Consider the following 23971-nt stretch of genomic DNA (forward strand, 5'->3'; position numbering starts at 1 on the left):
TTTGTTTTACATTTATAGGATCATAAGTTTCGAATGAGAAAGCCCTCGGAGATCATAAGTCCAGCTCTCTCAATCTATTGATAAGCAACTTACTTAAATTGCAGACTTGTGGATTAGAACCTAGTTTTGACTCCAAATGAAATACTCTTTGCACTATACCCGAAGCACACCTTTAACAACAAATAAGTTTTTAAACCTGTAACATAGTAAGGATCCCTCCTAGAATTCACTCTCCTTAAAGAGTTTGCCTTATAATTTCTAAATATATCAGTTGCTTTTGCAAGTTTTAAGTAAGTCATCTAAACTGCTGCCTCCTTTGGGAATCACAATCTGCTTTGCCATCTCTATTCCCAAACCAGCTTATCTATTTTTTAAATTGTTATAGTTTTAAACATTTGTTGCTTTGCTTGTTTTACAGGTTGACTATGTGATTAAGGAAGCAACTAATCTAGATAACTTGGCTCAGCTGTATGAAGGTTGGACAGCCTGGGTATGAATGGGAAGACCGCAGATCAGTCTGGTTAAGTGAGGTCAGACATCCACCAGAATCAACTCGGCCTCAGGCATCCATAGCCACACCACAGTCGGTGGTGATGCATACTGGGGCTTAATCTGAGGAAACCTAGGAAATCTCGGTGCACTAGGAAGTGAATCCTGCAGGATAGCTGCACTCAGGGATACGCTAAACACAATGGTCTGCAACCCCAGGGTCAAGGGTGAAAGTTCACCGCCTGAACACCACGATTGTCTTTCTGCTACGGAACAGCTGCAAACGTGTCAGGAGGTTAGCTGCAGAAAGAAATCCGAATGCTACAGAGCGCAGAGTGATTTGGAACTCCATTCCACCTGACCCTGTGTGTACAATCCAGGAAATACCAAAGCCCGTTCAAAGAGAAACAGAAAACTGGGGCCATGAAGAAATCACAGCAAAGGAAGATTTGATGCATTCAGATTCTTGTGTTACACTTGTTGTGTGGCAGCAGTACTGGTTGGGTTGACCAGTAAGTTTAAAGGAAAAAAAAAAGGCTACGCAAAATGAACTTCAGAAATGGACTGAAAGCAGAGAGCTGTATGAGATACACTGCAATGGAAGAACTTCTAAAATGAAGAAGTCTGGGTTTCTCCCTTCCCCTGGCCTTTTCCTTGCTCCTTCTTTCCCTGCCCCACCCCTTCCTCCCCTGCCCACCCTTCTTTTTCCCCTTTTGCCTAGTCTAGTAGATTAGCCTTATTTCAAATAAACTTTTATTTCAATCCTTGTATTTCACGTACTTCAGTCTCAATACCGTTAACCTAGATTCTTTTTGATAAATGAAAATTTCTCCAAAAGCACTGAAAACATTGAAAATTCAAGGATTACTTAAAGGTTGAATGATCACATACAAAATGTAATTCTAGTTGTCATTTCTGTGATTCTATCATGTACAGTTTCCCAAATTGTCACTGTGCATTTAAAAGTAATTAATCTAACAGGCATTTGATTTAATGTACACTTCTCTCTGCTGTTGCAGAGTACATATGGGGGGTGGGAAGGGCGAGTCATTCAAAATTTTCCCACAAAGCTCATTCTACCGTGATTGCTGTAGTTTCTTTCACAAAGAGTAGTCAATCCAGTGTAATCTTTTACCTTTTTTAAAAACCAGGATAGAATATCTAGTAGAGTTTTACATTGTTGATGACAGAAACAATAAAGTGATGTTCTGGTGGAGGTAGAGTGATATGATTTTTTTAATTCAGTTTCCTCATTTGATACTTTTAATTTGCAAAATTAAAATTCTTTAGTTCATATGGTATATTAGGACTTTTACATACAACATTAGTAAGAGGAACCACCAACATTTTGTTCAGTTAAATTATTAAAGTTGTGTGTGGAGTATTTTACTTGATAGCATGACTTTAATAGTTTACTGTTCAGTAATACATGACAGTGAACTGATGATCAAAGTTTCCTTAAATTTAGCATTGCATTTTGATACTGAAGTCTTATTCAGTAAACCAGAATCCTGGCTGGAACAGAAATTTTCAAATCACGTTATTAGCAAAAAAGCAAAACAAGATTAAAACCTGACTTCCAGTAGAGTTTTAAAACCATGGTAAATTTTTGGACAGAGTTCACTTACCAGTTTTCACAAACTTGAAGTGTTGAGAAAAATTCCATATATGTAAGAGCTTTTTGTATTTTCTGATTGCTTCATTACTCTTGATTTCTTGATCCCCATGATATAGTGTTTCATTATAGATGCCTTCTTAACACTTTGCCATGTATTGCAAGAAAGATGGCATTTGAATATCCACGTGCCTAACAAAAGATCCTATCACATTTTTTTACTTTGTTTATAATGAACCTTATTTTAATAAAACAACTTAAGCTGGAATAGTAATGCCATAATGCATTTTGCATGCTGCTGTTTTCTAGAAACTGTGAGAATTTATTTCATCTCACAGGTACCTCTTAGAATCCAAAACTGAAGCTGCTTTTCAGAGATATTCTTTATATTATCAGAATGAAAAACCCAAAACACATCATTGGCCCTTATGTGTAATATTCGGGAATGGCTTCCTCTGTAGTAAGGAAGGTTAATAGAAAATTCCAAGAAGTATCAGACTTCACAGGTGCCCTAGCACTTTATCCCAGCTAATAAAGTGAAACATCTTTACTATGAAATATAGCATCCATACACATCTAATAAATTACCCGTGCATGCCCTTTAACCTTTAAGAATGATGACAGCAAAACAAGAAATGTTTTGTTTTCAGAAACATTAACTTGTGACTCCAAATGTATGTTGACATTTACTGCATAGTAGTTTGATTTCCTCATGGAATTTAAATGACAAATGGCCTTGCAGTTTTAGATTGCTCTAAGAATATTCACCAGTATTTTCAAGACAGGCATAGGTTAAAAAGATAGGTTTCATGCTCGTAGAAAAATGTAAAGATGAAGCAGCTATATATTTAGTAATAGACAAAATAGCTATGGAAAACAAGGATTTTTTTTTTTTAATGATTCAGGTTGACAACCTCCAAGCAGCTATTTTTCTTTTAAGGCTCAATTATCTTCAGTGTTGTGAATGTTGTCTAAGTCATTGGAATTGCCTGGCCATCTTTTTGGTTTTTGGTTTTGGTTTTAGAAATGTTTGCCTGAAAAAGCTCTGGAGATATACTAGTTTGTGGAGTCCCAATGGTGATTCCACTGGCCTATTTAATGTATTTATCCCACTGTGTTCACGAGATGGAACTTTCTTGATGGTTAGGTTATTTGGATGACAGTATTAAGAGTCTCTAGATTTGCTCTTTGGTCTTCATGCATAGTTTTCGTTTCTGTGTAGAGACTGAGATTATAGGTTGAACTGTTGATCCACTATCACAACCCAAGTTTTAAATTCCTTATTAGGTTTCAGATGCCAAAGTTTAAGGCTGAAATTTAAGATAACTCATCTAGCACTCCAATTTAACCCTATTTCTCCTCCACCTTCTTGTTACACTCTAAGTGGTTTCCCAGTGTTGTGTTATCTGCATTGTAGGGTTTTTCTCCAATGTTGGGTTGGTCTGATCTGTAAAATTTTAAGGAAAGAGCCATTTACATTTCTAAGCAGGGCAGTGTGAGTACAGCCAAATATTACAGAAGTGCAATCTAAGTCCCTTCTTAAGTTATAGGCAGTACTTTAACCCTGAAAAGTCGTCCCCTTTCAGTTCTCAACATTTTTGTAATTACTCTTGAAGAGTGCTTATTTGAGCAGCACCGAAACAAAAGGAGCTGGTTCCTGTGCTCCTCTTAAACTACAATCCATCCAATTTCTTTAAGACTAATTGAGCTACTCATTCAAAAGAAAATGACAACTGTTTACTATTATTACCCTTGAATGTTTATTACATGAAATAAATAAAATTATTCAATAAAATTAAATTAGGATATTTTGTTTACTTAGGCCTTGGAGGTAGAATATTGTTAACATTCAGTGAAAGAATGTGGCTTACGTTTTGAATTAGAAAGTACCTCCTTTGAGGACAAAAACAACATGGTAGCTTATCTAGATACGGTCAATTTTTTTCAAGAGATAGGTTGGAAAGGAAATTTACCATACTATGAAGTTTGTGGGATTTGTTGCACTTTTCCTGCTCCTTATACCTGGATTAGGAATAACAACATTTCAATTTCATTAACAGAAAGTGAAGGAGAACACTTGGCCCTGGCCAAGATAATCTTCATTAAAAAGGGCGGATTATAGAACAAGCAGACTATAGATCAATTGGTTTTCCATACATAATTGTGTGGGTTTATTAAGGAAAAACTTGTACTAATAATGTAAAAATGTAATGCAATTGTTAGATGTATTTTCAAAAGTGGTAAATAGTAAAGAATTGCATGTTGATCAGATGTGTAGACTTGTGGAAAGATGCTTTGTTTTTATTTTTTAAAAAACAGTGATTAAATATAAGCATATTTTCACAACATTCAAACCTCAAATGCTTTGTTCAACAATTTATGTCCCTTGTCCATTACTTTTTTCTGGTATAAAACACCTTTGTTTCTCTACCACTTGTAATGGTAATTAGAATATGTGATATGAATAATTTCTCCACCACTATTGTGAGGGCAAATAATTTTAAATGAATCTTCCTTTTTCCTAACAGAACTGTATAAAAGGAAGTGGCTGCTCTGTACAAAGGTTGTATTGCCTCCCCAATGGATATAATTTTGTGAGTGTGTCACACCAGCTTCCTGAAAATGTTGATAATGCATCTTTTGGAAAAAAATTTACAAGCATACTTTGGCATACATTGCATCAACATGGCAAAGATTGTATAAAATACCTTTTTCAAGAAATAAAGGTTTAAACTCAACTGGGCTAATGTTAAATTCTCAATTTATTGATCAAAGTGCACTGCTAAAAATGATTTATAGCCCTAACACTAAATATAAAGAGGCTTATCTTCCTATAGCTCTATAATAGACAATTGTTAACCCCAACCAAGGTTTCTCAATTTTTTCAATGTCTAAAGGTATATGTTTATCAAATTGGATAAAAGAATTTTCACTTCAAAAGAAGTTTAGTATGGTTGCAAAACTGAAAAACCTTTAAGTCATACAGAGAAATTGTGGTTTCATTGCTCCAATTGAATCGCTTCATTTTGAGTTTGATGTTTTGGTTTTTCCCCCAAATCCTACCATACTAGTTTCAAAATAAAATTTACTCCAAAATTAGATGGATGGCTTATCAGCTTAATTTGTAAAGTCTGTTGGTATGTTTGTGCTGTTATGTTTTGGCACTTTTCAAAGTAAAAAATGAACACAACCTCCCATCTGTTTATATTACAAAAGCCAAAAACGTCTTGGGAAAAGAATCTAAAGTATGAAGCATGTGTTTTAAGTAAAATAGAATTTAATTGAAGATCTAATCCATTTTTTTCTGTTTATAATTAAACCTGTTTCCTCTGTAGGGTTCCCCCCCCCTTTAAAAAATCCCCAAACTATGCTAATGGGAAGAGTAGTAAAAGGGGAAAAACTTATTGCAAAACTCAGACAACCTTACCTATATAATCGTAAGGCTGTGAATATGGAATAAATGCATAGGAAGAGCTCTACAATATGGATAATACTCCATAAAGCACCAAACGGTGCTGTTTTGTCTTACCATGGGTATTTATGGCTTCAGGCCATACCTGACCTAAAGCATCTTCCTTCTTAAGGCAGGATTTGCAAAATAAAAATACATTCCTGCAGTTCTGTGGGAGAGAGAAAAAAGTATTCTCACATCAATTATTCTACTTCATCCTCAATTCCTTTTTTGAGGAGCTTAACTTTAGTCGAAAGTATTCCACCTTACATATACAAACTCCAATATTCCCCAACAACCTGCCAGTCTTGAGTTCTGCCCATCCCTCAAAAAGAAGTATGCTTCTCATCTAAACCTTTCCTTTCATACCTCACCCCACACAAAACAAACGGGCTCTCGAACGTTTTTTGAACTTTGACTACTAGTCCTACCAGGAATGATCTACGGTGCCACTAGCTATGTATGACTTCAGTTTTCAGAAGAATCTGATGTAAAGCACAACTGCACGTTTTGGGCAAAGTTTTACTTTTCCTTCTAAGAAAGTTATGATTTGGCTGTTCTATTTCCCAATGCTAAATGCAGCTGCCCATGATAGTTTAAAAGGGACATACTGTCTGCTTACTCCTTACAAACTTGTGACTAGGCAATCTAAAGGAAAAACGCATGCCTCCGTGGCGCCGTGGATGTAGCGCGAGATCCGCGATCAGGAAGATCCGAGCTCAAAATCCGCCTCCGATACTTGCTCTGACTGAGCAAGTCACTTAACATAGGCCAAGCCACTGCTTATCCACATTAAAACCTTTTTTTGGGGGGGTGGCAAAATAGGGTTAAGTGACTTGCTCAGAGTAACACTGCTAGTGTCTGAGGCCGCATTAGAACTCGGGTCCTCTCGACTTCAATAGCTAGTGATCTACCACTACGTCACCCAGCTGCCTCCTCCAGATAAAAAAAAAAAATCAATCATCAGCCTCCCCTCCCCAACGTACGGCAGCTCCTTGTCTTCATTCGTGGCGTTTTGCAAAATGGTTAAGAAATAGAGTCGGAAAGCTCCTGTCTACTGGCAAACGGCCAAGGAGCCACATCCAGGATGACGGCTTCGTCATTTCACCGAGACGACCGACACGGAAGAAAAAAAGTCTGCGCCTGCGTCTGGCTACGTGCGCACGCGCACGCGCACGCGCGCGCGCTCGTACCTGTGTGACAGTTGAACCGCTTCCGAACCTGTGAAGGGGAAGGGAGGAGAAGGAGGGGCTGAAGAGGTGGTAGGGTTTAGAACGGATCCGAGAGATAATTGGCCAACCAAACCATCTCCCCGCCCCTCAACCCAGGACTTTCTTTACATTTTCTCAGCCTCGTTTTGAAAACATGCACCGATTCGTGGTTGGTTGGTATGAGCCTCTGCTTCTCCTGAATTCTACCAATGAAAAGACCAGCTCGCAAGGCCTCTCGGGAAAAGGAGCCGGCCTATAAAAAGGCCTGGTGATTTATGCCATATCTATTAAGGATCTTGAGAAGGGTCGTCCTTTTTTTTGTTTTGTTTTTTCTATAGGGATTCCGGAGGCGCCGGCCGGTGAGCCTGGGAGGTGCTACGGTGACCATGGCGGAGGGGGACAACCGCAGCAGCAACCTGCTGGTAAGTAGCCCACCGTAGCAGAGAGAAGCCCCAGGCCTTCGTCCCTCTGGGTTTGTTAGGTGCCGCGGCCAACCTCGTAGCCTGGCCTCCCCAGGTCGAGACTCGAGGGCCGAAGGAGGATCATCCTCCCTGCCCCTCTGCTGAATGTGGCCCACCGTTGCTGGGGCTTCGGGGTGTTTCTCGGTCTAATGATAAGCTCTTAACTTCCTGAGTGGAACCTGCGCTGGGCGGGGGCGGGCTGCAGGCCTTGTTAGTCGTAGGAAGAAGGTGGGGGTTGGGAAAGAGAAGGGAGGCTGAATGGATGGATGAATAGATGGATGTGAGCAAGGTGGGGGAAATAAATCCAACCTGACCCTGCGATACTGGGGCTTGGTCAGGCCTTTTAACCTAACCCCACATTGTTCTCCGGCGCCGCCCCTCACCCCCACCCCCACCTACCCCACAGGTAAAAAACATTAAGGTTGAACAGAAATACAATTTCGGCAGTTTTCGGATGAACTCACCCAAGGGTAAAGGCTTCTTAATGCAGAGAATGGGGCGGGAGGAGGAATGGACTGGAGACAGCAGATGACTTTTCCTGCCATTTTTGGAAGAGCAGTGGAATGCTTGTCATTTGACTGGGATTTTGATGTAAGGCAATCACGGGCTCTCAGAGCTGGAAAAGGGTCTTGGAGATTATCTGGGCCAACAGCTTTTTAGAAATGAGAAAATTCAGATCTGGAGATCGACAGGCTCAGATAGCTCAGAATACCCGGCTCCAGTGTTTGTTCTTTTATGCTCAGGAAGGTCAGTTCAATTAATTGAAAAACGTTAATATAATACCTTTGAGTTTGACATAGTGATCTCATGAAGTAGCTTAGGCCTGGGAGAATTTTAGGAAGATACCAGTTTTAAGATTGAGAGTTGGAAGGGAGCTTAGAGAGCATCTAATTTACTTCATTCTGCAGATGAGGAAAATTAATCTCACAAAGTACAGTGATTTCCCCGTTTTAAGATAAGGGGATACTACAGTATTTCTCATCTGTTTCATTCTGAAGTCGTTTTTAGGAACAACTGGGTTTCACATTAGTTTTCAGACTACCAACGACCTTTAGCTGTATTTATTAATTTTTCTCATATCAGGTATGGTAGTTCTGCTTTATTTTGCTTATTCAAGAGTTTGACTTTATGACAATTTGAGTTTCTCAAATTTTTCCATAAACTCCATGGGAAGTTGTATTGAGTTTAAGCAGTTTCTCCCTGTTTCAGTGATGTTAAACATTGAATGCTTTCTGGTTACAAGAAAGCTGTTTGGAAAATTGGAGGTTGTCTGAAAAATCTTAAAAAATTGAAAGACATCTTAGAGACCTTCCTAGTCCAGGAAAGGTGTAAATCCTTTTTCTTACCAAAATTTATGCTTTAACTAAAATGGTGATTTTTGTTTTAGAGTCTACTGTGAACTGAACCTAAAATTAATCATTCTTGGATAAAGTTATATTAAATAAAAATGTAACCTTTCAGCCTAATGACTTTATAAAATTTTTTTATTTTTTTATGTTCATGTTTATGTTTATATCATTTCCCAGTTTATCCTTCCCCAGCTTTCCCCTAGAGAACCATTTCTTAGAATAAAGAAGAAACAACAATTCAGCAGAACTAATCAATACATCAAAAATGTCTGGCAGCATGTGCAGTCCACCACACCCAGATGTCTTCTGTCTTTGGGTCTAAGATTGGTCATTACCGTTCCACAGCATTTTTGTTTTTCTTTTTAACATTATTGTAGTCATTGCTTCAATTTTTCCCATTTTCTTTCCTGTTACTCCCTTTACTCTGAGTTCATATAAGTCTTCTCATGTCACTTTCATCATTTCTTTCACCACGGTATTATTTCATCACATTGATATGCCACAGCTTGTTTAGTCAGTTCCAGTTGGTTGACATCTAATTTATTTCCAGTTCTTTGCTTCTACTAAAGTTCTGCTATAAATATTTTGGTGTATATGTTTGTCTTTCTATCACTGACTGTTGGAGGAACCCCTATGATTTTTTTTTTTAATTAGAATTACTAGCTAGTTTTAGCTGAGAATTTTATGAACATTGTAGTACCATGATAGAATTTAGCTTTCAGATAGCCATACCAGCTGTTAAGAATATTATAGTGACTGTCTTAAGCATTTCTTCTATGCAGGCTGCAGAAACTGCCAGCTTGGAAGAACAGTTACAAGGATGGGGAGAAGTAATGCTCGTAGCTGATAAAATCCTTCGATGGGAAAGAGCCTGGTTTCCACCTGCAGTTGTGGGTGTTGTGTCTTTGGTATTCCTGTAAGTGAGCTTTGAGGCTTCTATTTTGATATTTGCTCATAGTATTTACTTGCACCTTTTTAAAGCCTCCATTTGATGCAGTGCCCTAAATCTTTTCTAAGGTATAATCTGTAAAGAATGCATTTTCTTTCTTAAGTCAGCTTTCTCACATTTCATTATTTATGTAAACTTTGCTTTATAATGCTCTCATGCATTTGTCATGTAATATGTATTATAACTGTATTGCTGTTAAACATCTACTGGACTTTTAAGCCCTGTGAGGGACCAAGTCATGCTTATCCTGTCACAACTTTGTATTTACTTCTTCATCTTGCTCAGTGCTTTGCTTGCAGTGAGTGCTTTATTTATTTTTGGGTTTTTATTGATTTTTATGGGATAAATGTCTAGTAATCTGATATTTACATCTTGTTTTCTTTTTTCTTTAATAGTTTGATCTACTACTTAGATCCATCTGTTCTTTCTGGTGTTTCCTGTTTCGTTATGTTTTTGTGCCTGGCTGACTACCTTGTACCCATTCTTGCTCCTAGAATATTTGGCTCCAATAAATGGTAAGTTAAGTAATACTTTAGTAATTCAATATACTTAACATTGGGAGGAGGGGTGGACTTTTTATTATATTAGGATGCCTAATTTAATTGGTATCTTATGTGTCCAGGATGTATAATTCAGAGTTTAAATTCATCAGGAGAGTAAAGGAAAAATGGCTAAATATCTAATAAGGGGAAAGACAACTTCTAGCTTGTGGAGAGAATTGCTTTTGAGAAATACATCTAAATTAAGGATATTAAAGAGTTAGTCAAAACTGGCTAAATCAGTCCATGAAAGAAATTTAACCTCTACTTTATGTTTTCCGTTTTTGTTTTTTTTTTTTTTAACCTGGTGGGAAGTAAAGTTACTTTGTATTTCCTGTGATGTATCTGAAAAACAATTCTGAAAAACAAGCTGGTTTTTTGCCATAAAATCTGAACTATAAAAAAATTTACAAACAAATGCTGTTAATAAAAGTAGACTACTGTAATAAGTAGAATGAGCTCCATACTGGGAGGGTCAAGAAACATGGATTTGAGAACCAGCTTTGTTAGTAACTAGCAGTGTGACTTAGATTACTTCTCTGAGTTTCTATTTATAGTTTGAATTAGATGGTAGCGAAATTCCAGATCTATGTTTCTGTCCTTGACTGTTACATAAAATTGTGACTATATTCTTGAAAGTCTGAGTCATCTTCTTTCATCTCATTTCAAAGATTTTTTTTAAAAAACTTCAAATAAGCTTCTAACCAAATCCTTAACAAATTAATGAATGTGCCAAAGATGAGGTGAGTTTTTCAATATAATGCTTCAAAATAAACTCAGTTTTTATTTCAGATTTTCTTTCTTAGGATTTTTTCATTTTTTGTTTTCATTTTCAGTGAACAAAAATTATTCTTTTCCTTTTACCTACTTTTTCTTCCCTCTCCTTTCCTCAAGAAAAAATCCTTGTAACAAATATGCAGAATCGAAAAAAATAAATTCCTACATTGGCCATGTCTAAAAAAGTACATCTCATTCTATACCGGAATCCATTGCCTCTCTGATTCAGTAGTGTGTCTCATCCTTAGTGCTCTTGCCTCATGGTTAATCGTTGTATATTGATCCAAATACTTAAGTCTTTAAAGGTTGTTTATCTTTATATTGTTGTTTTCTGTATAAATTGTTCTCTTCTGCTCACTTCACTCAGCATCAGTTCATACAAGTCATCCTCTGGATGCCATATCATTTGACTTTAAGCTTGCAGTTTTCCAGGTTAACAAAATCAGGAAGAGGTTTAATTTTAATTTGATTAAATTGCATTTTCATACATTGTACCTAATATAGAGAATAGCTTCATGGTTTGGGATCACTGTCTACTGTGGTGTTTAAAATTATATGTGGTCGCCTAGAGAACACTTGGCTCAGAAAGTTAAGAAAAAGCCTATCTTCGAGTAGCTAGGTGGCGTAGTGGATAGAGCCCCAGCCCTGGAGTCAGGAGGCACTTTACACTTCGTGGCTGTGTGACCCTGGGCAAGTCACTTAACCCCAATTGCCTCACCAAAAAAAAAAAGAAAGAAAAGGCCTATCTAGCTTAGAGCTCAGCCTGGTCTGCTCTTCCTCCAGGTCCTCCACAAGTGCCTCTGAGAGCCTGAGAGTGGAAGCTTTCTCTGGGTCCAAAGGAGAGGCAGCCCTTCCACACTGCTCAAAGCTAATTAGCTAGCATCATTCAAGTCTGTTGATTTACTGGACTTCAGGGTGGTCCATGAGTAGAACAGTGCTGAGGTCAGAGTTCAGAGAACATATCCCCTGAGGGCCAGGCTCTCTGGTTGGTGTGGTTTCAATCAAATCAACTTTAAGTTAATCAGCAAAGTCAATCCAATAAATTCCAATATTATCCACTTGAGTGGGGGCCTCTGGGCATCCCAAAATCCATTACCCTCTCACACTACCCAACATCTGACATAGCATATAATACTTTGAGTTTTTAGTGGGGAATTCTATGGCCTAACTAAAAGCAGAGTGGAAACTATATTTGTACCAATAATTTACTTTGGGTCATTTAGTTAGAATCTGGTGATAATAATGTTAAAGATAATTATAATAATAAATGCCATAGATGTAGAGCTAGAAAATGCCTGAGAGGGAGTCCAACCTGCTTATTTTACAAATGAAGAAACAAATTTAGGGAGAGTAGGTGATTTTTGCCCAGGGTCATATAGATAATAAGTTCCTGAAATTAGATTTGAACTTCCAAATTTCAAGTGGAACACTCTATCTGTAAAATTCAGTTTTCTGATGTAAAGTGTACTTTTAAAAAAAATTTGGTAGAAGATGAATGCGACTTGGGTGAGTAAAAGTATGTCATTATGATACTGGTACTGAAAAATCACTTTTGTATTAAAATCCACAGTTGCCAAAATTAATGTTTACTTAAAAAGTACTGTGCTATTCCAGACCTGAAAAATCAATAACTCTGTACTTCATGATCGTAACTGAATGCCTACTCAGAATTAAAACGAGAGACTCTTGATTCCTTAGAAGACAAGACAAAGGCATCATGTAGCAGTGCTTTGAAGGATGTTAGGGATTCTGCAAGGCATAAGTGAGTCAGGAGTACATTTCACAGTGATGGATTGTCACTTTATAGGAAGCAGCTTTAGCATACCAATTTGAATAAAATAGACTGCTTGAAAAAGGAAATTTAAAAAAAAAAGAAACAAAAAAAGGGAATGATAGAATACTGAAAAAAATTAGGTGGGAGCCAGATTGTGAGGGGCTTTAAATGCCAGGCTGAAACATTTGTATTTTACTCTAGAGGTAGTAGGGAGTCCCGAAGATTTTGAGTAGATGTAGTACATAGTCAGGTCTAGGTGTTAGGACTATTAATACATTTTAGTCTTTAATTTTAGGGTTCCATGAGAGCTTTAAATGCAGAAATAAATATGGTTCTGTTTATATAGGATATCCAAAATAAGTTTATTTTAAAGGTGTCATTACATTAGATATAGACCTTTTTGCCTTTGATTGGAAACTCTGTAACCCTTTTCATCCTTCCATGGGAACTCAGACTGAGGCATGTAAGCCACATAGCCCTCTACGTGGGCAGCTTATGACTCCAAGATCTTCTCTGTGTTCTCGTATAGTAATGAATTATATTAAACTCTTTGGACCATAGAGTAGTTAGATGGCTCTTTGAATTAATGAGGTTTACAAAACATAATTCTGGAGACCTTTACATATAGGATAAAATATTTTGCTTTGTTTTGGTTCTTTGTGAAATTTTGCCTTGGGAAAAAAAATCCTAAAATGCAAGATGATAGAATTGTGTATATGATTTGTTATATATAAAATAGAAATTTGCTCACAGTAAAGGGGCCGGGGGGATGTGTTGTTATCTCACTAGGACAACTGAGCAACAGCAGAGATTCCATGAAATCTGCAGCAATCTGGTGAAGACACGGCGAAGAACTGTTGGCTGGTGGAGACGCCTCTTCACCCTGAAGGAAGAAAAACCTAAAATGGTACTTGTTTTCAACACAATTATCTAGTATATCTTCTAATCTTACTTCAAAATAACATAATATTTTGTAGGCTTTTCAATGTGGGGGGTTTTACTTAGTAATGCTTAGGCCATGCAAGTCAGAAAGTTATGTCATCTGTACATGGTTGTTTCAGGGTAATGTTTCCTCCTGTAGATAGAAATATCTTTGTTCCTCATTTTTTTCTCTTCTCCTTTCCTGAAACAAAAGTAAAATACCTGTACTGTATTTGGAATAAATATCCCCTTGTGTTGCTTCACTTCTACATAATATAATTAATTATAGGAAGAGTCTTTTGGGTAGCAGTGGTTAAGTTCTGAACTAATACAGTTATCCCTTCCACATCTTGGGGATTAGGGGTGTGGTGTCCCATCCCCCTCAACACCCCCCCCCCCCCAGCAATCTGGAAAACCTGTGTAAAATTTTTTTGCCCTCCCTTCTTACTAGAGAAGAAATCTGAATTTTTTCTTTTATGGGGTGTTTACAATACCTTATTGTAAAACTTGGGTTGATATTGTACCATGCTAAGCATATATTTTATGCATTTCTTGAGTTTCTAAACTTTTTCTGTGGCTTCTATAAAACTTCCCCAAAATTCCCATTTAATTCCTTATGCTGACCTACTGTAATATATCGAAACTACTATGGATGGGCAGCTAGGTGGCACAGTGGATAAAGCACGGGCCCTGGATTCAGGAGTACCTGAGTTCAAATCCGGCCTCAGACACTTGACACTTAGTAGCTGTGTGACCCTGGGCAAGTCACTTAACCCCCATTGCCCCACCAAAAAAAAAAGAAACTGCTATAGGGAGAGTCATGATATGGAAAGGATAACTAGTGATTTGGTTTACATCAGAAAGTATAAGTAAAGAGTGAAAACAGAATATTTAAACATAGATCATTTGTATTTGCTTTGTGGTAATAAATTTCTAAAGAGCTTAGGTGTTTTAGGGATCCTACCTCTGTAAACAAGGAATTCTTTTTCCTTTTTTTTATTTTTTAGTACTTCATGACCATGATTATTTCCCTTGCTGCAGTTGCTTGGATTGGACAGCAAGTGCACAATCTTTTCCTCACCTACCTTATTGGTAAGCCTTTTTAGAAACTGGACCAAAGGGATATGCTGGCTTTCAAACGAGCATTTTTGTAAGCTGTTATTATGTGCCAGGCATTGTGCTGAGGGTAGCAAAGCTATATGAAAAAGTCCCTGGCCTCAAAGAGTTTATATTCTACAAGGGGGGAAAAACATGCACCTATGTAATTGCATATAATTAAATACAAGGGTGAAGTGTTTTTTGGCACAGACACTAACAGCTAGGGGAATGGGAATATTTTATGCAGAAGTTGGCACTGGAGCAGAGTGCTGAAGGAAGGAAACAGAATTCTTAAGAGATGGAAGTAAAGAGGAAAATCATTTTAGGCATAGAGGACAGCCAATTCCAAGGCATAGAGGCAGGAAATCAAAGATTGTGTATGCAGAACAGCAAGTAGGCCAGAATGTTTAAAATGCAGAGGATGGGCAGGGGAGTAATGGCATAAGAAGAATGGAAAGGTAGAAAAGGGTCCAGGTTGTAAAGAACTCTAAATTCCAAATAGAGGATTGTATAATATTTGATCCCAGAGGTAATAATGGAGCCCATGGAGTTTAAGGGGTGATGTGGTCAGACCTACACTTTAGGAAATGAACTTTGGGCAGGAGAGAAACTTGGATAATCAGGGAGACCAATTACGAGTCAGCAGCAAAAGTTCAGATAAGAGGTGATGAGGGCCTGAACCAAGGTGGTAGCCCTGTGAGCATAGACAATGGGTTGTTTGAGAGGGATAGCATGGAAATAGAAACAGGAATTGGCAACTGATATAAAGAGTGAGTGACTGTGAGGAATCAAAGATAACGTCGGGGGTGGTAACCTGAGTGACATGAAGGATAATGGATAGAAATAGAGCAGCTTGGATGAAGGGTGCACAACAAAAATGAATTCTGTTTTGAGTATGTTGAGTTTGAAATGATGACTGGATATTCCCTCTGAATATCCTATTAATCAGCTAGCGATTCACTTTTAGAACTCAGAGTAGGAAGACTCGGATTTGAGAGTTAGCTCAAATTATGAGCTTTTGGGAATTGTGAGTTTTCTTTGGTGATAAAAAGAGGACCCAGAACAGAGCTTCACAGAACCTTATTTAGGGCTTGTGGTATGTATGATGAACCAGAAAATGAAGGTCAGATAGGTAAGAAAAGGACCATTCTCATAAAAACCTCCAGAGGAAAATGTATCTAAGGAAGGGGTGGTCAGCAGTGTCAACTTTGAGAGAATAGTTTCCAATGATTTTTGAGGTCAGAGGTCAGATTGCAAAAAGATGAGAAGTAAATGAGAGGAAGCAGAGGCAGTAAGTGTAACCACCTTTTTCTATGAGTTTGTGAAACAGAGGAGAGGATAGTAGCTTGAGGAGGGATAGTTAGGTCTATTTGAAGGCTTTTTTCAGGATGGAGGAGACTTGAGCATGCTTGTAGGCAGCAGAGATGGAATAAAGAAATTGAAGATTGTAAAGGAGGGTGATTGTGAGGGCAAACTGCTGGAGAGGATGGGAAATGGTGAGGTCAAGGTACATGTAGAGGGAGTTGACTTTAAGAAGATGGATCCCCTTTTCAGAAAAAGATATAACAGAGAAGTGAGAAATGATGTTAAGGGGGTTTGAGATGTGGAAAAGAGTTGCTTTAAATAATGCCGTTGTTCCCCCCAGGAAAGTGAGGCAAGATTCTTGGCTGAGAGTTAGAAAGGAGGTGATGGTGTGGGGGATATTTGAGAGAAGAAAATGGCGTCAAACAACCTTCTTCAGGAGAGGCTTAAACTGTTTATTTAGGAAGAAGTGAAAAAAAATGTTCTTGTTGCTTTGAGGGCCCAGTGGAAATTAGACAACATTAATTCATAGTGAACCTAGTTGGTTGTGTGATTTCTTCTAGTCATTCAGCACCATGAGTAGAAGTGGAGGGAGGTATATGATGGGAGTTGGTATAGGTTTGGGATTTGGTTACATTGTTAGCATTGATAGGACAGAGCAAGGGGTTTCAAGAGTAAAGGACAGTGAACTTGAACTGCCTCCCTGTAGGTGGAAAATGAGGCCATTCAAGTCTAACTAGACTGTTAATTTTTTTAAAAATATTTATAGAAAGAATGCTACCTTCCTCTTGACAGAAGTAATGGACTCAGGATGCATGCAGAATGAGACAATATATTTTTTGAACACAGCCAGTATAGGATTTGTTTTTTTTGCTTGATTGACTATGTTTTTTAGAAAGTTTGCTTGTTTTACTTAAGGAAAGTCAATTTTTAAAAAGAAAAAATAAAAACATTTACAAAATACCTACTAGATGTGAGGTACTTTGAGAGATAGAAATATAAACTAGTTCTTTTTCTTCAGGAACTCTGAATACTAAGAGAGATATAAAACAGGTGTATATAACCAAAATGTGAACCATTATCTGATAAATATTCCCTAATTTAATTTCTTTTTGCTTTTAGTAACTTTCTTACTGCTACTTCCTGGACTAAACCAACATGGAATCATTTCAAAATACATCGGAATGGCCAAAAGGGAGATAAACAAGCTCCTCAAACAAAAGGAGAAGAAAAATGAATGAGGCACCTCTTTCATTCAGTATCATAAATGTGACAGACATAGTGTTCTTGGGAGCAGTTTCTACAAAGTGTGTGTACTAACATGTTACAGAAGCACATTTTTACTTTCTTGTTTAACTTCTGATTGGCTCTGGATAAGATTTTGAGACTTGCCAGTTGAAAGCTCTATGCAAAATTCAGCAGAATGTCTTTACTGATTAATATTGAAAACATAGAAGATAGCTGTCTATGAAAGGACCCCCTCTGGACTTGTTCTTATTTCATTACCCAAGGTTCACTGAAACTGAACTGAACTAAAACAACCCTTTAGTAGAGTAGTTTAGTAATTCACTAGTATAGTAATTCACTTTAATCCTTTAGAATGTTAATGGTAACTTGAGTAATACAGTCCATCTTGCAATGGAAAATCTCAGGTTAACCTTTTCCTCCTAGAGAAATAGTGGTGGTCTGTGGGTATAGAAAGTAGGTTTCATGCCCTGCTTTGAAAAGTTGGCTCTGTGGATGTAATGACCAATTTTGTCACTTCTCATGAAGAGACCAATTAGCATTAATTTTCCATTCCTATCCAGCACCATGGAAATGCCCACAGAATTACTGAGAAGTGGTTCCATGGCCTAGCTAATAGTTTGGTTAGTGTATTTCTCCTATAAAACACCTTGGCACCTTTGATCATTTCTACCAAGTAGCAATCTGGTACACTGTTGTCAGTGTAACTTCTATTCAGTAAATTGTTGAGAAGCTTCTTTAGAGTATACTTCTAAATAGAATCCTACTCTTTTAAGATGATTATCTAAATTCCTGGCCTGGGGGAGAGAGAGGGCAAAGGAAGAACTAATGAGTAGAGTCACCATTAGGTAAAAACTCTAGAAACAGAGTTATGTCAAATAGTGTTCACCCCTAGCTCTAAGACCAGACAGGATAATTTAACCCTTAAATGACTTAAGTCCCATTCTGGGAAATAACAGAGCTCATGACATACCATTTTAAATTCTCAGACCTATAAAGTGACCCAGGTTAATAGTATAACATGCTAGAAAGTCTGCCCGTTGTTTGTATGATTTGAATTTGCCAGATATTCAAATTATATTTGGCTTAGTAGCCAGAAATTGAGGTAGCTTCCAATTTGAATAAAGAAGCCTACAAAGCTTTCAGCACTTCTCCAAAAACACCTTCCCCTGTGAAAATGTCAAGGAATGTTTAGAAACAATACTTAAACTCTTATTAACTATGATATAGTTTTGTGAATTTAATTGCACTGAAATTATAAAAACTGGGCTGTGATATTTATGTTCTAACAGTAAACTTTTGTTTTCAGAATACTACTGTAGTCAAGGAGCCCATGTAGCATGATTGGTTTTATGAATGTTGTCTGATATACAAACCACCTAGAGAATATTGCATTTATTTCCTCTTGTAAATAAGCCTGTCTTCATAGCTGTTTTTGTGTGTTGTACTGATGACCTCTGCTGTTTTACTCCTGTTTTTCCTTCTATTGTATTTTGTGTAGGAAGAGGCAGGAAGAGAAAAAAGAGGGAGGGTAAAGAATAAAAAAGTTAAACTCTTCACTTACATTCTAGCATTTTTTTAAAGCTCAACCGAGAAAATTATATAATCAAACTTAGAAATCATTGTGTTAATCAGTTACCTTGAATTCACTATAACATTAGAAGTATTTACTATAAAAGGATCTGTCTTACACCTTATACAAGCCAATTTGTATAGCAAAGAGGGTTATGTGTTTTAAGGTAGTCCCCATGACATGGTCCTTGAGGGACAGTGTTAGTTTGGGGAACGAAGTGGGCCAATTTAGTTGGAATACAAGCATGTGAAAGGGGAGTAATGTGAAATAATCTTGGGAAGGTACACTGAAATCTGGTACTGAGCTGGAAATGCCAAACTGAGGAGTTTGTATTTTATCCCAGAGACTCGATAGGGAGGGAACCAAAGAAGGTTCCTGAGCAGTAGAGTAGCATGGTTAACTTGAGTGTCAGGAATATCCTTTTGGCATCTGTAGAGAGAGAAGAGGCAAAGAAACCAACTGGAAAAGTACTTCTGTTGTTCCAGGAGAGAAGTGATTGAGGGATGCCAATGTTTCTGAGAGATTTTGGAGATAGAAAAGAAAGAACTAGGTATGGATGGGAGAGAAGGTCGGGGAATGTCAGAGTAAAGAGCCATGGATGACTTGTAGATGGTAAACATGAGCAATTAGAAGAATGAGGGTGCTCTGCACAGAAGAAGGAATGTTAGGATGGATGGGTTGCGTTCTGTTTGGGCAAGCTGATTATAAGCACTTATAGGACATTGGGGTAAAGCTATCTAGCAGACTGGTAATGACATAGAGCTCAGGAGAAAGATGAGGGCCATTCATCTGCATAGAGAGATGGGGGAAACCTTGGGAGCTGATGAGATCACAGTATAGAGAGGGCCAAGTATAGAGCCCTGGGCTACACGCAAGTAATGGAATAAGACAATGAACCTTCAGAAGAAACCAAACCACGGACTGGCAAAGCTGCCACAGGAGCCTATGAAGGAGAAAGTATTCAAGAAGAAATAGTTAGTAGCTGCAGAGGTTGAAAAGGATGCCTGAAAGAGAGGAATTATCATTAGTGACCTTGGAGAAAGCAGTTTCATTCAATTGGTGGTAACCAGTTTGCAGGGAGTGGAGAATTGAGATGTAAAAGTTAAAAAAAAAAAATCAGCCTTTTTCCTAGGAGTTTGTGAAATGAAAGCCAGTTTGAGTGACTGCAGTTTTGGGGGGTTTTTTTAGTGTGGCAATTGGGGTTAAGTGACTTGCCCAAGGTCACACACCTAGTAAGTGTTAAGTGTCTGAGGTCGGATTTGAACTCAGGTATTCCTGACTCCAGGGCTGGTGTTCTATCCACTGCGCCACCGAGCTACCCCGTGACTGCAGTTTTAAGAGTAGGGGAGATCTGGGCATATAATGAAGGCAGCAGAAAATGGGCCAGTGGAGAAGGAAAAGATGAAATTAGGGAGAAAAGGAATGATCAAATGGTCAAGCTGGAGGGTATGGAATCAACAAAAGTAAAGGCAACACAGCCAGGTAAGCTCCAAATGGATACATATGTATAAGTAGTCAATCATAAATTAGGAGCAAGAAACAAATTGCCTTTCAGATCTCTAGACAGGGGGAGGCTTGACCAAATAAGTAATGGAGAGGATCACAGAAGATAAACAATTTTGATTATGTAAAATTTAAGTGTTTTTTTTAACAAACAAAACCCATGCAACTAAGATTAGAAAGGAAACAACTGAGGGAAAATATGTTAAGCCAGTTTCTCTGATTAAGGTCTCATTTCTGAGCCCATGTCTCTCCCCTTCACCCAGCTTCCCCCACTGGAGTGTAAGCTCCTTGAGGGTAGTGAAATGGTTTTGCTTTTGTTTTATTTATATCCCTATCTCTTAGCACAGTACGCAGCATTTAGTCATCACTTAAATAACATTTGACTGATTCAAATTTAGAAGAATAAGACATTCCTCAATTTATAGGGAAGGGGGTGGGGAGGAGGAGAATAAACATTTATGTAATGCCTACTTATGTCTCAGGTACTTTGTCCCGCCCAATATTTCATTTGATATTCACAACAACCCTATGAGGTAGGTGCTACTGTTACCTCCATTTGCCAGCTGAGGAAACTGAGACAGATAGTTTGAATGACCTGCCCAGGGTCACACAGTAATTTACTATCCAAGGCCAGATTTAAACTGATCTTGAGTTCTATCTACTGTACCATCAGCTGTTACCTAATAAATGACCAGACAGTCAAATAATAAAAACACTCAGTAAGAAAAATGCTACAAATCACTGAGAGAGAAATGCACATTAAAGCTAATAGCCTAAATTTGCCTCCTGCCAGCTATTTTCCACTAGATAAGTGGAAAGGAACAGCTCTTTAAAATGGCATGACAAATTATTAGTAACCATATGCAAGGATTGCTCCAAATCCGAGAAGAATCAATTCCTTAACAGATAAGTGGTCAAAGGATATTCAAGCTTCTCATGTGAAAGAATGCTCCAAATCACTTATGAAAAATGTGAGTTAATATAACCCTGAGGTTTCATTTCACAGCCAGCCAACTGACAAGCCAGATGAGAATAGACAATATTTAGTGAGTTGTAGGAAAATAGGCATGCTCCTAAATTTGGGGGAGAGCTGTGAATTAGCGCAACCATTTTTGGAAAGCAATTTGGAATTAAGCAAATAAAGTGGACTAAAATATTCATCATAGCCTTAACCCAAAGATTCCACTACTAGACATACATGTACACATATATACATACACATGTGTGGGTGTTGTTGTTTGTCCTTTGTTTTTGAAAAGGACCATGATAACAGGGTGATGTCATGACTTTCACTGAATTGGATTTAAGTGAGAAAGTGCTGTGTAAGGTCACCAACCTCTTTCCTCCAGTCATCTGGGTCCAGTGGCAAGATATAAGGATGACTGGACATGGCCCTGGATGTTTAAGGCAATTAAGTTTAAGTGACTTGCCCAGAGTCACACAGCAAGGAAGTATCTGAGGTAAGATTTGAGGTTTTCTTGGCAGATACTGAAGTGCTTTGCCATTTTCTTCTCCAATTCATTTTACATATGAGGAAACTGAGGTAAGAAGGTTTGAACTAGTAGGTTTGAACTCGGGAAGATGAGTCTTCCTGATTCCAATCCCAGCGCTGTGCCCACTGTGTCACCTAGCTGCTCTATTTACTGTTCTATAAGAAATCATGTGAATAGGGGCAGCTAGGTGGCACAGTGGATAAAGCACCAGCCCTGAATTCAGGAGGACCTGAGTTCAAATTTTACATCAGACACTTGACATTTACTAGCTGTGTGACCCTGGGCAAGTCATTTAACCCTCATTGCCCTGCAAACAAAAAAGAAATATGAATACAGAGAAGACTTCTATGAAGTGATAACGGGGTGAATTAAGCAGAACCAAAAAAACTACACTGACTACAACAATGTAAATGGAAAGAACAATAACAGAATAAAAGTGAACACTGCAAAATTACAAAGAATAAGCATAAGCCAAAGAAGAGATAGAAGACCCCACTCCTTTGTAGAGGTGGGAGGTCACAGATTTTGAAACATTGCATATATTTTTTTTGTTCCAAGAGATTTTCCAAATTATTTAACATTTGTTTTTTTCTTTTAATTTGAGTTCTGAATTCTCTCCCTGTGAATGCATCGGAACAATTCAGATTTCACCTCCTACCAAGTAAATTGGAAAAGATGGCAAAAGATAAAGATAGTCAGTGTTGGAGGGGTTATGGGAAATACACTCTGTGGAGCCTTAATGTTTTCGGAGAGAGGAGGAGGACATGGCATGAGAATAAAAAAGGAAGTTTGAGTAGCCTCTATATGGAAATTCAATAGTCAGCAAAGAGTAAAAGGAAAGGTGTACAGCAATGAACAGACTTGTGTAGTATACCCATTGGGTGCAATTGTTTGACTTTCACCAGTGGCCTTCAGGCATCCAGGAGTGGAGGCATCAGATGATAGGAGTAATGCAGGATTGGGATTTGAAGAGGATGAGCAACAGAATAATGGGGAAAGAGATTCAAGGATTGAGAACAGTGGAAATTGAGGTACAGTGGATAGAATACTGGGCCTAAAGTCAGGAAGACATCTTCTTGAGTTAAAATCTGGTCTCAGACACTAACTGTGTGACTGTGGGCAAGTCACTTCACCCTGTTTGCCTTAGTTCCTCAGGAAATGGCAAAACATTCCAGTATCCTTGGTCATAAAGAGTCCGACACGACTGAAATAACTGAACAACCAAAGAATTCTGAAGGGAGGAAAATGAGGCCAAGGCAGAGGTGATGGCCTAGGAGACAGATATGAAGGAACTTGGCAGCTGATTGGATAGGGGTTGGGGTGGTGGATGGGGGTTGGGGAGGGGACAGTCAGGAATATCTGTAAGAGTAAAGCATCACTAAGTGGCTCGGTGGATAGAGCACCAGCCCTGGAGTTAGGAGGACCTGAGTTCAAATCTGGCCTCAGACACTTAATACTTATTAGCTGTATGGCCCTGGACATGTCACAACCCCAATTGCCTCACAAAAAAAAAAGAAAGAAAGAAAGAAAGAAAAGAAAAGGGGGCAGGTAGATGGCGCAGTGGTTAAAGCACTGGTCCTGGATTCAGGAGTACCTGAGTTCAAATCCGACCTCGGATACTTGACATTTACTAGCTGTGTGACCTTGGGCAAGTCACTTAACCCCCATTGCCTGCCAAAAAAAAAAAAAGAGTTAAGTGTCAAGGATGACTTCTAGGTAGTGAACTTGAGTAACTGGAAGAATGATGGTATCCTTCACAAAAATGGAGAAGTTTGGAGGCCCAGGGAGGTCAGTGGAGTGACTGGGCATGAAGTACAAGGGAGAGCTAGCAGGACCGGAAGTTATGTTCAGATAGAGAGACTTCAGAGTTAAGGACGGGTGGAGGTTTGTAAGTGGTAGCCTGAGAAAAGAGTTTTGGGACTAGATATCCTAAAGCTCAGAATCATGGGAAAACTCTTAGTGGCGCCTCGGGGCAGTAAATTTTCATGAGACTCAATTGGCAAAGTTAATTTGATTAGCATTTCCAAAGAAAGCTGATTTAATTAGTTTTCTCTGAGTTAATTGACTTAGTAGTAGTATTCCCAAAGTAGAAAAAGGAGAGAGGGTGATACAAGGGTGGCAAAACGTTAATTGTGTCCTGCTAGGATGACTGGATTGGAGGAAGCTTATCCTGAGGTTGAGGGGAAGTTTGATTTACCTTCCAGCCGCCTTCCGTGGTGGG

At 38.3% G+C, this 23971-nt stretch overlaps 2 protein-coding genes across 4 annotated transcripts in view; both read left to right on the forward strand.

The window, feature by feature from the left end:
* The window catches only part of SMG1 (SMG1 nonsense mediated mRNA decay associated PI3K related kinase), a 115799-nt gene extending 110596 nt beyond the window's left edge, over positions 1–5203 (forward strand). For all 3 annotated transcript variants that reach the window (XM_043977406.1, XM_043977411.1, XM_043977418.1), the window contains one exon: positions 419–5203. In XM_043977406.1, the coding sequence (XP_043833341.1) occupies positions 419–496 (78 nt within the window). In that variant the 3' untranslated portion in view covers positions 497–5203. The remainder of the gene's footprint in view (positions 1–418) is intronic.
* Positions 5204–6774: 1571 nt separating this feature from the next.
* Positions 6775–19258, forward strand: ARL6IP1 (ADP ribosylation factor like GTPase 6 interacting protein 1). The gene is made up of 6 exons (XM_043973967.1): positions 6775–7188; positions 9359–9492; positions 9921–10040; positions 13405–13522; positions 14544–14628; positions 17059–19258. The coding sequence occupies exons 1-6, from the start codon at positions 7153–7155 to the stop codon at positions 17175–17177; spliced, it is 612 nt and encodes a 203-aa protein (XP_043829902.1). The 5' UTR covers positions 6775–7152; the 3' UTR covers positions 17178–19258.
* Positions 19259–23971: the final 4713 nt, after the last annotated feature.

This window comes from Dromiciops gliroides, chromosome 1 (assembly GCF_019393635.1).
Source record: "Dromiciops gliroides isolate mDroGli1 chromosome 1, mDroGli1.pri, whole genome shotgun sequence".
Classification (NCBI taxonomy): Eukaryota; Metazoa; Chordata; class Mammalia; order Microbiotheria; family Microbiotheriidae; genus Dromiciops; species Dromiciops gliroides.

Excerpts from the sequence above, each read along its gene's own strand:
- ARL6IP1 (XM_043973967.1), top strand. The coding sequence starts at position 7,153 with ATGGCGGAGGGGGACAACCGCAGCAGCAACCTGCTG. Across the intron at positions 13,523-14,543 it reads AGGAAGAAAAACCTAAAATG|TACTTCATGACCATGATTAT; the intron begins GTACTTGTTTTC and ends TTTATTTTTTAG. Across the intron at positions 14,629-17,058 it reads TTTCCTCACCTACCTTATTG|TAACTTTCTTACTGCTACTT; the intron begins GTAAGCCTTTTT and ends TTTTGCTTTTAG.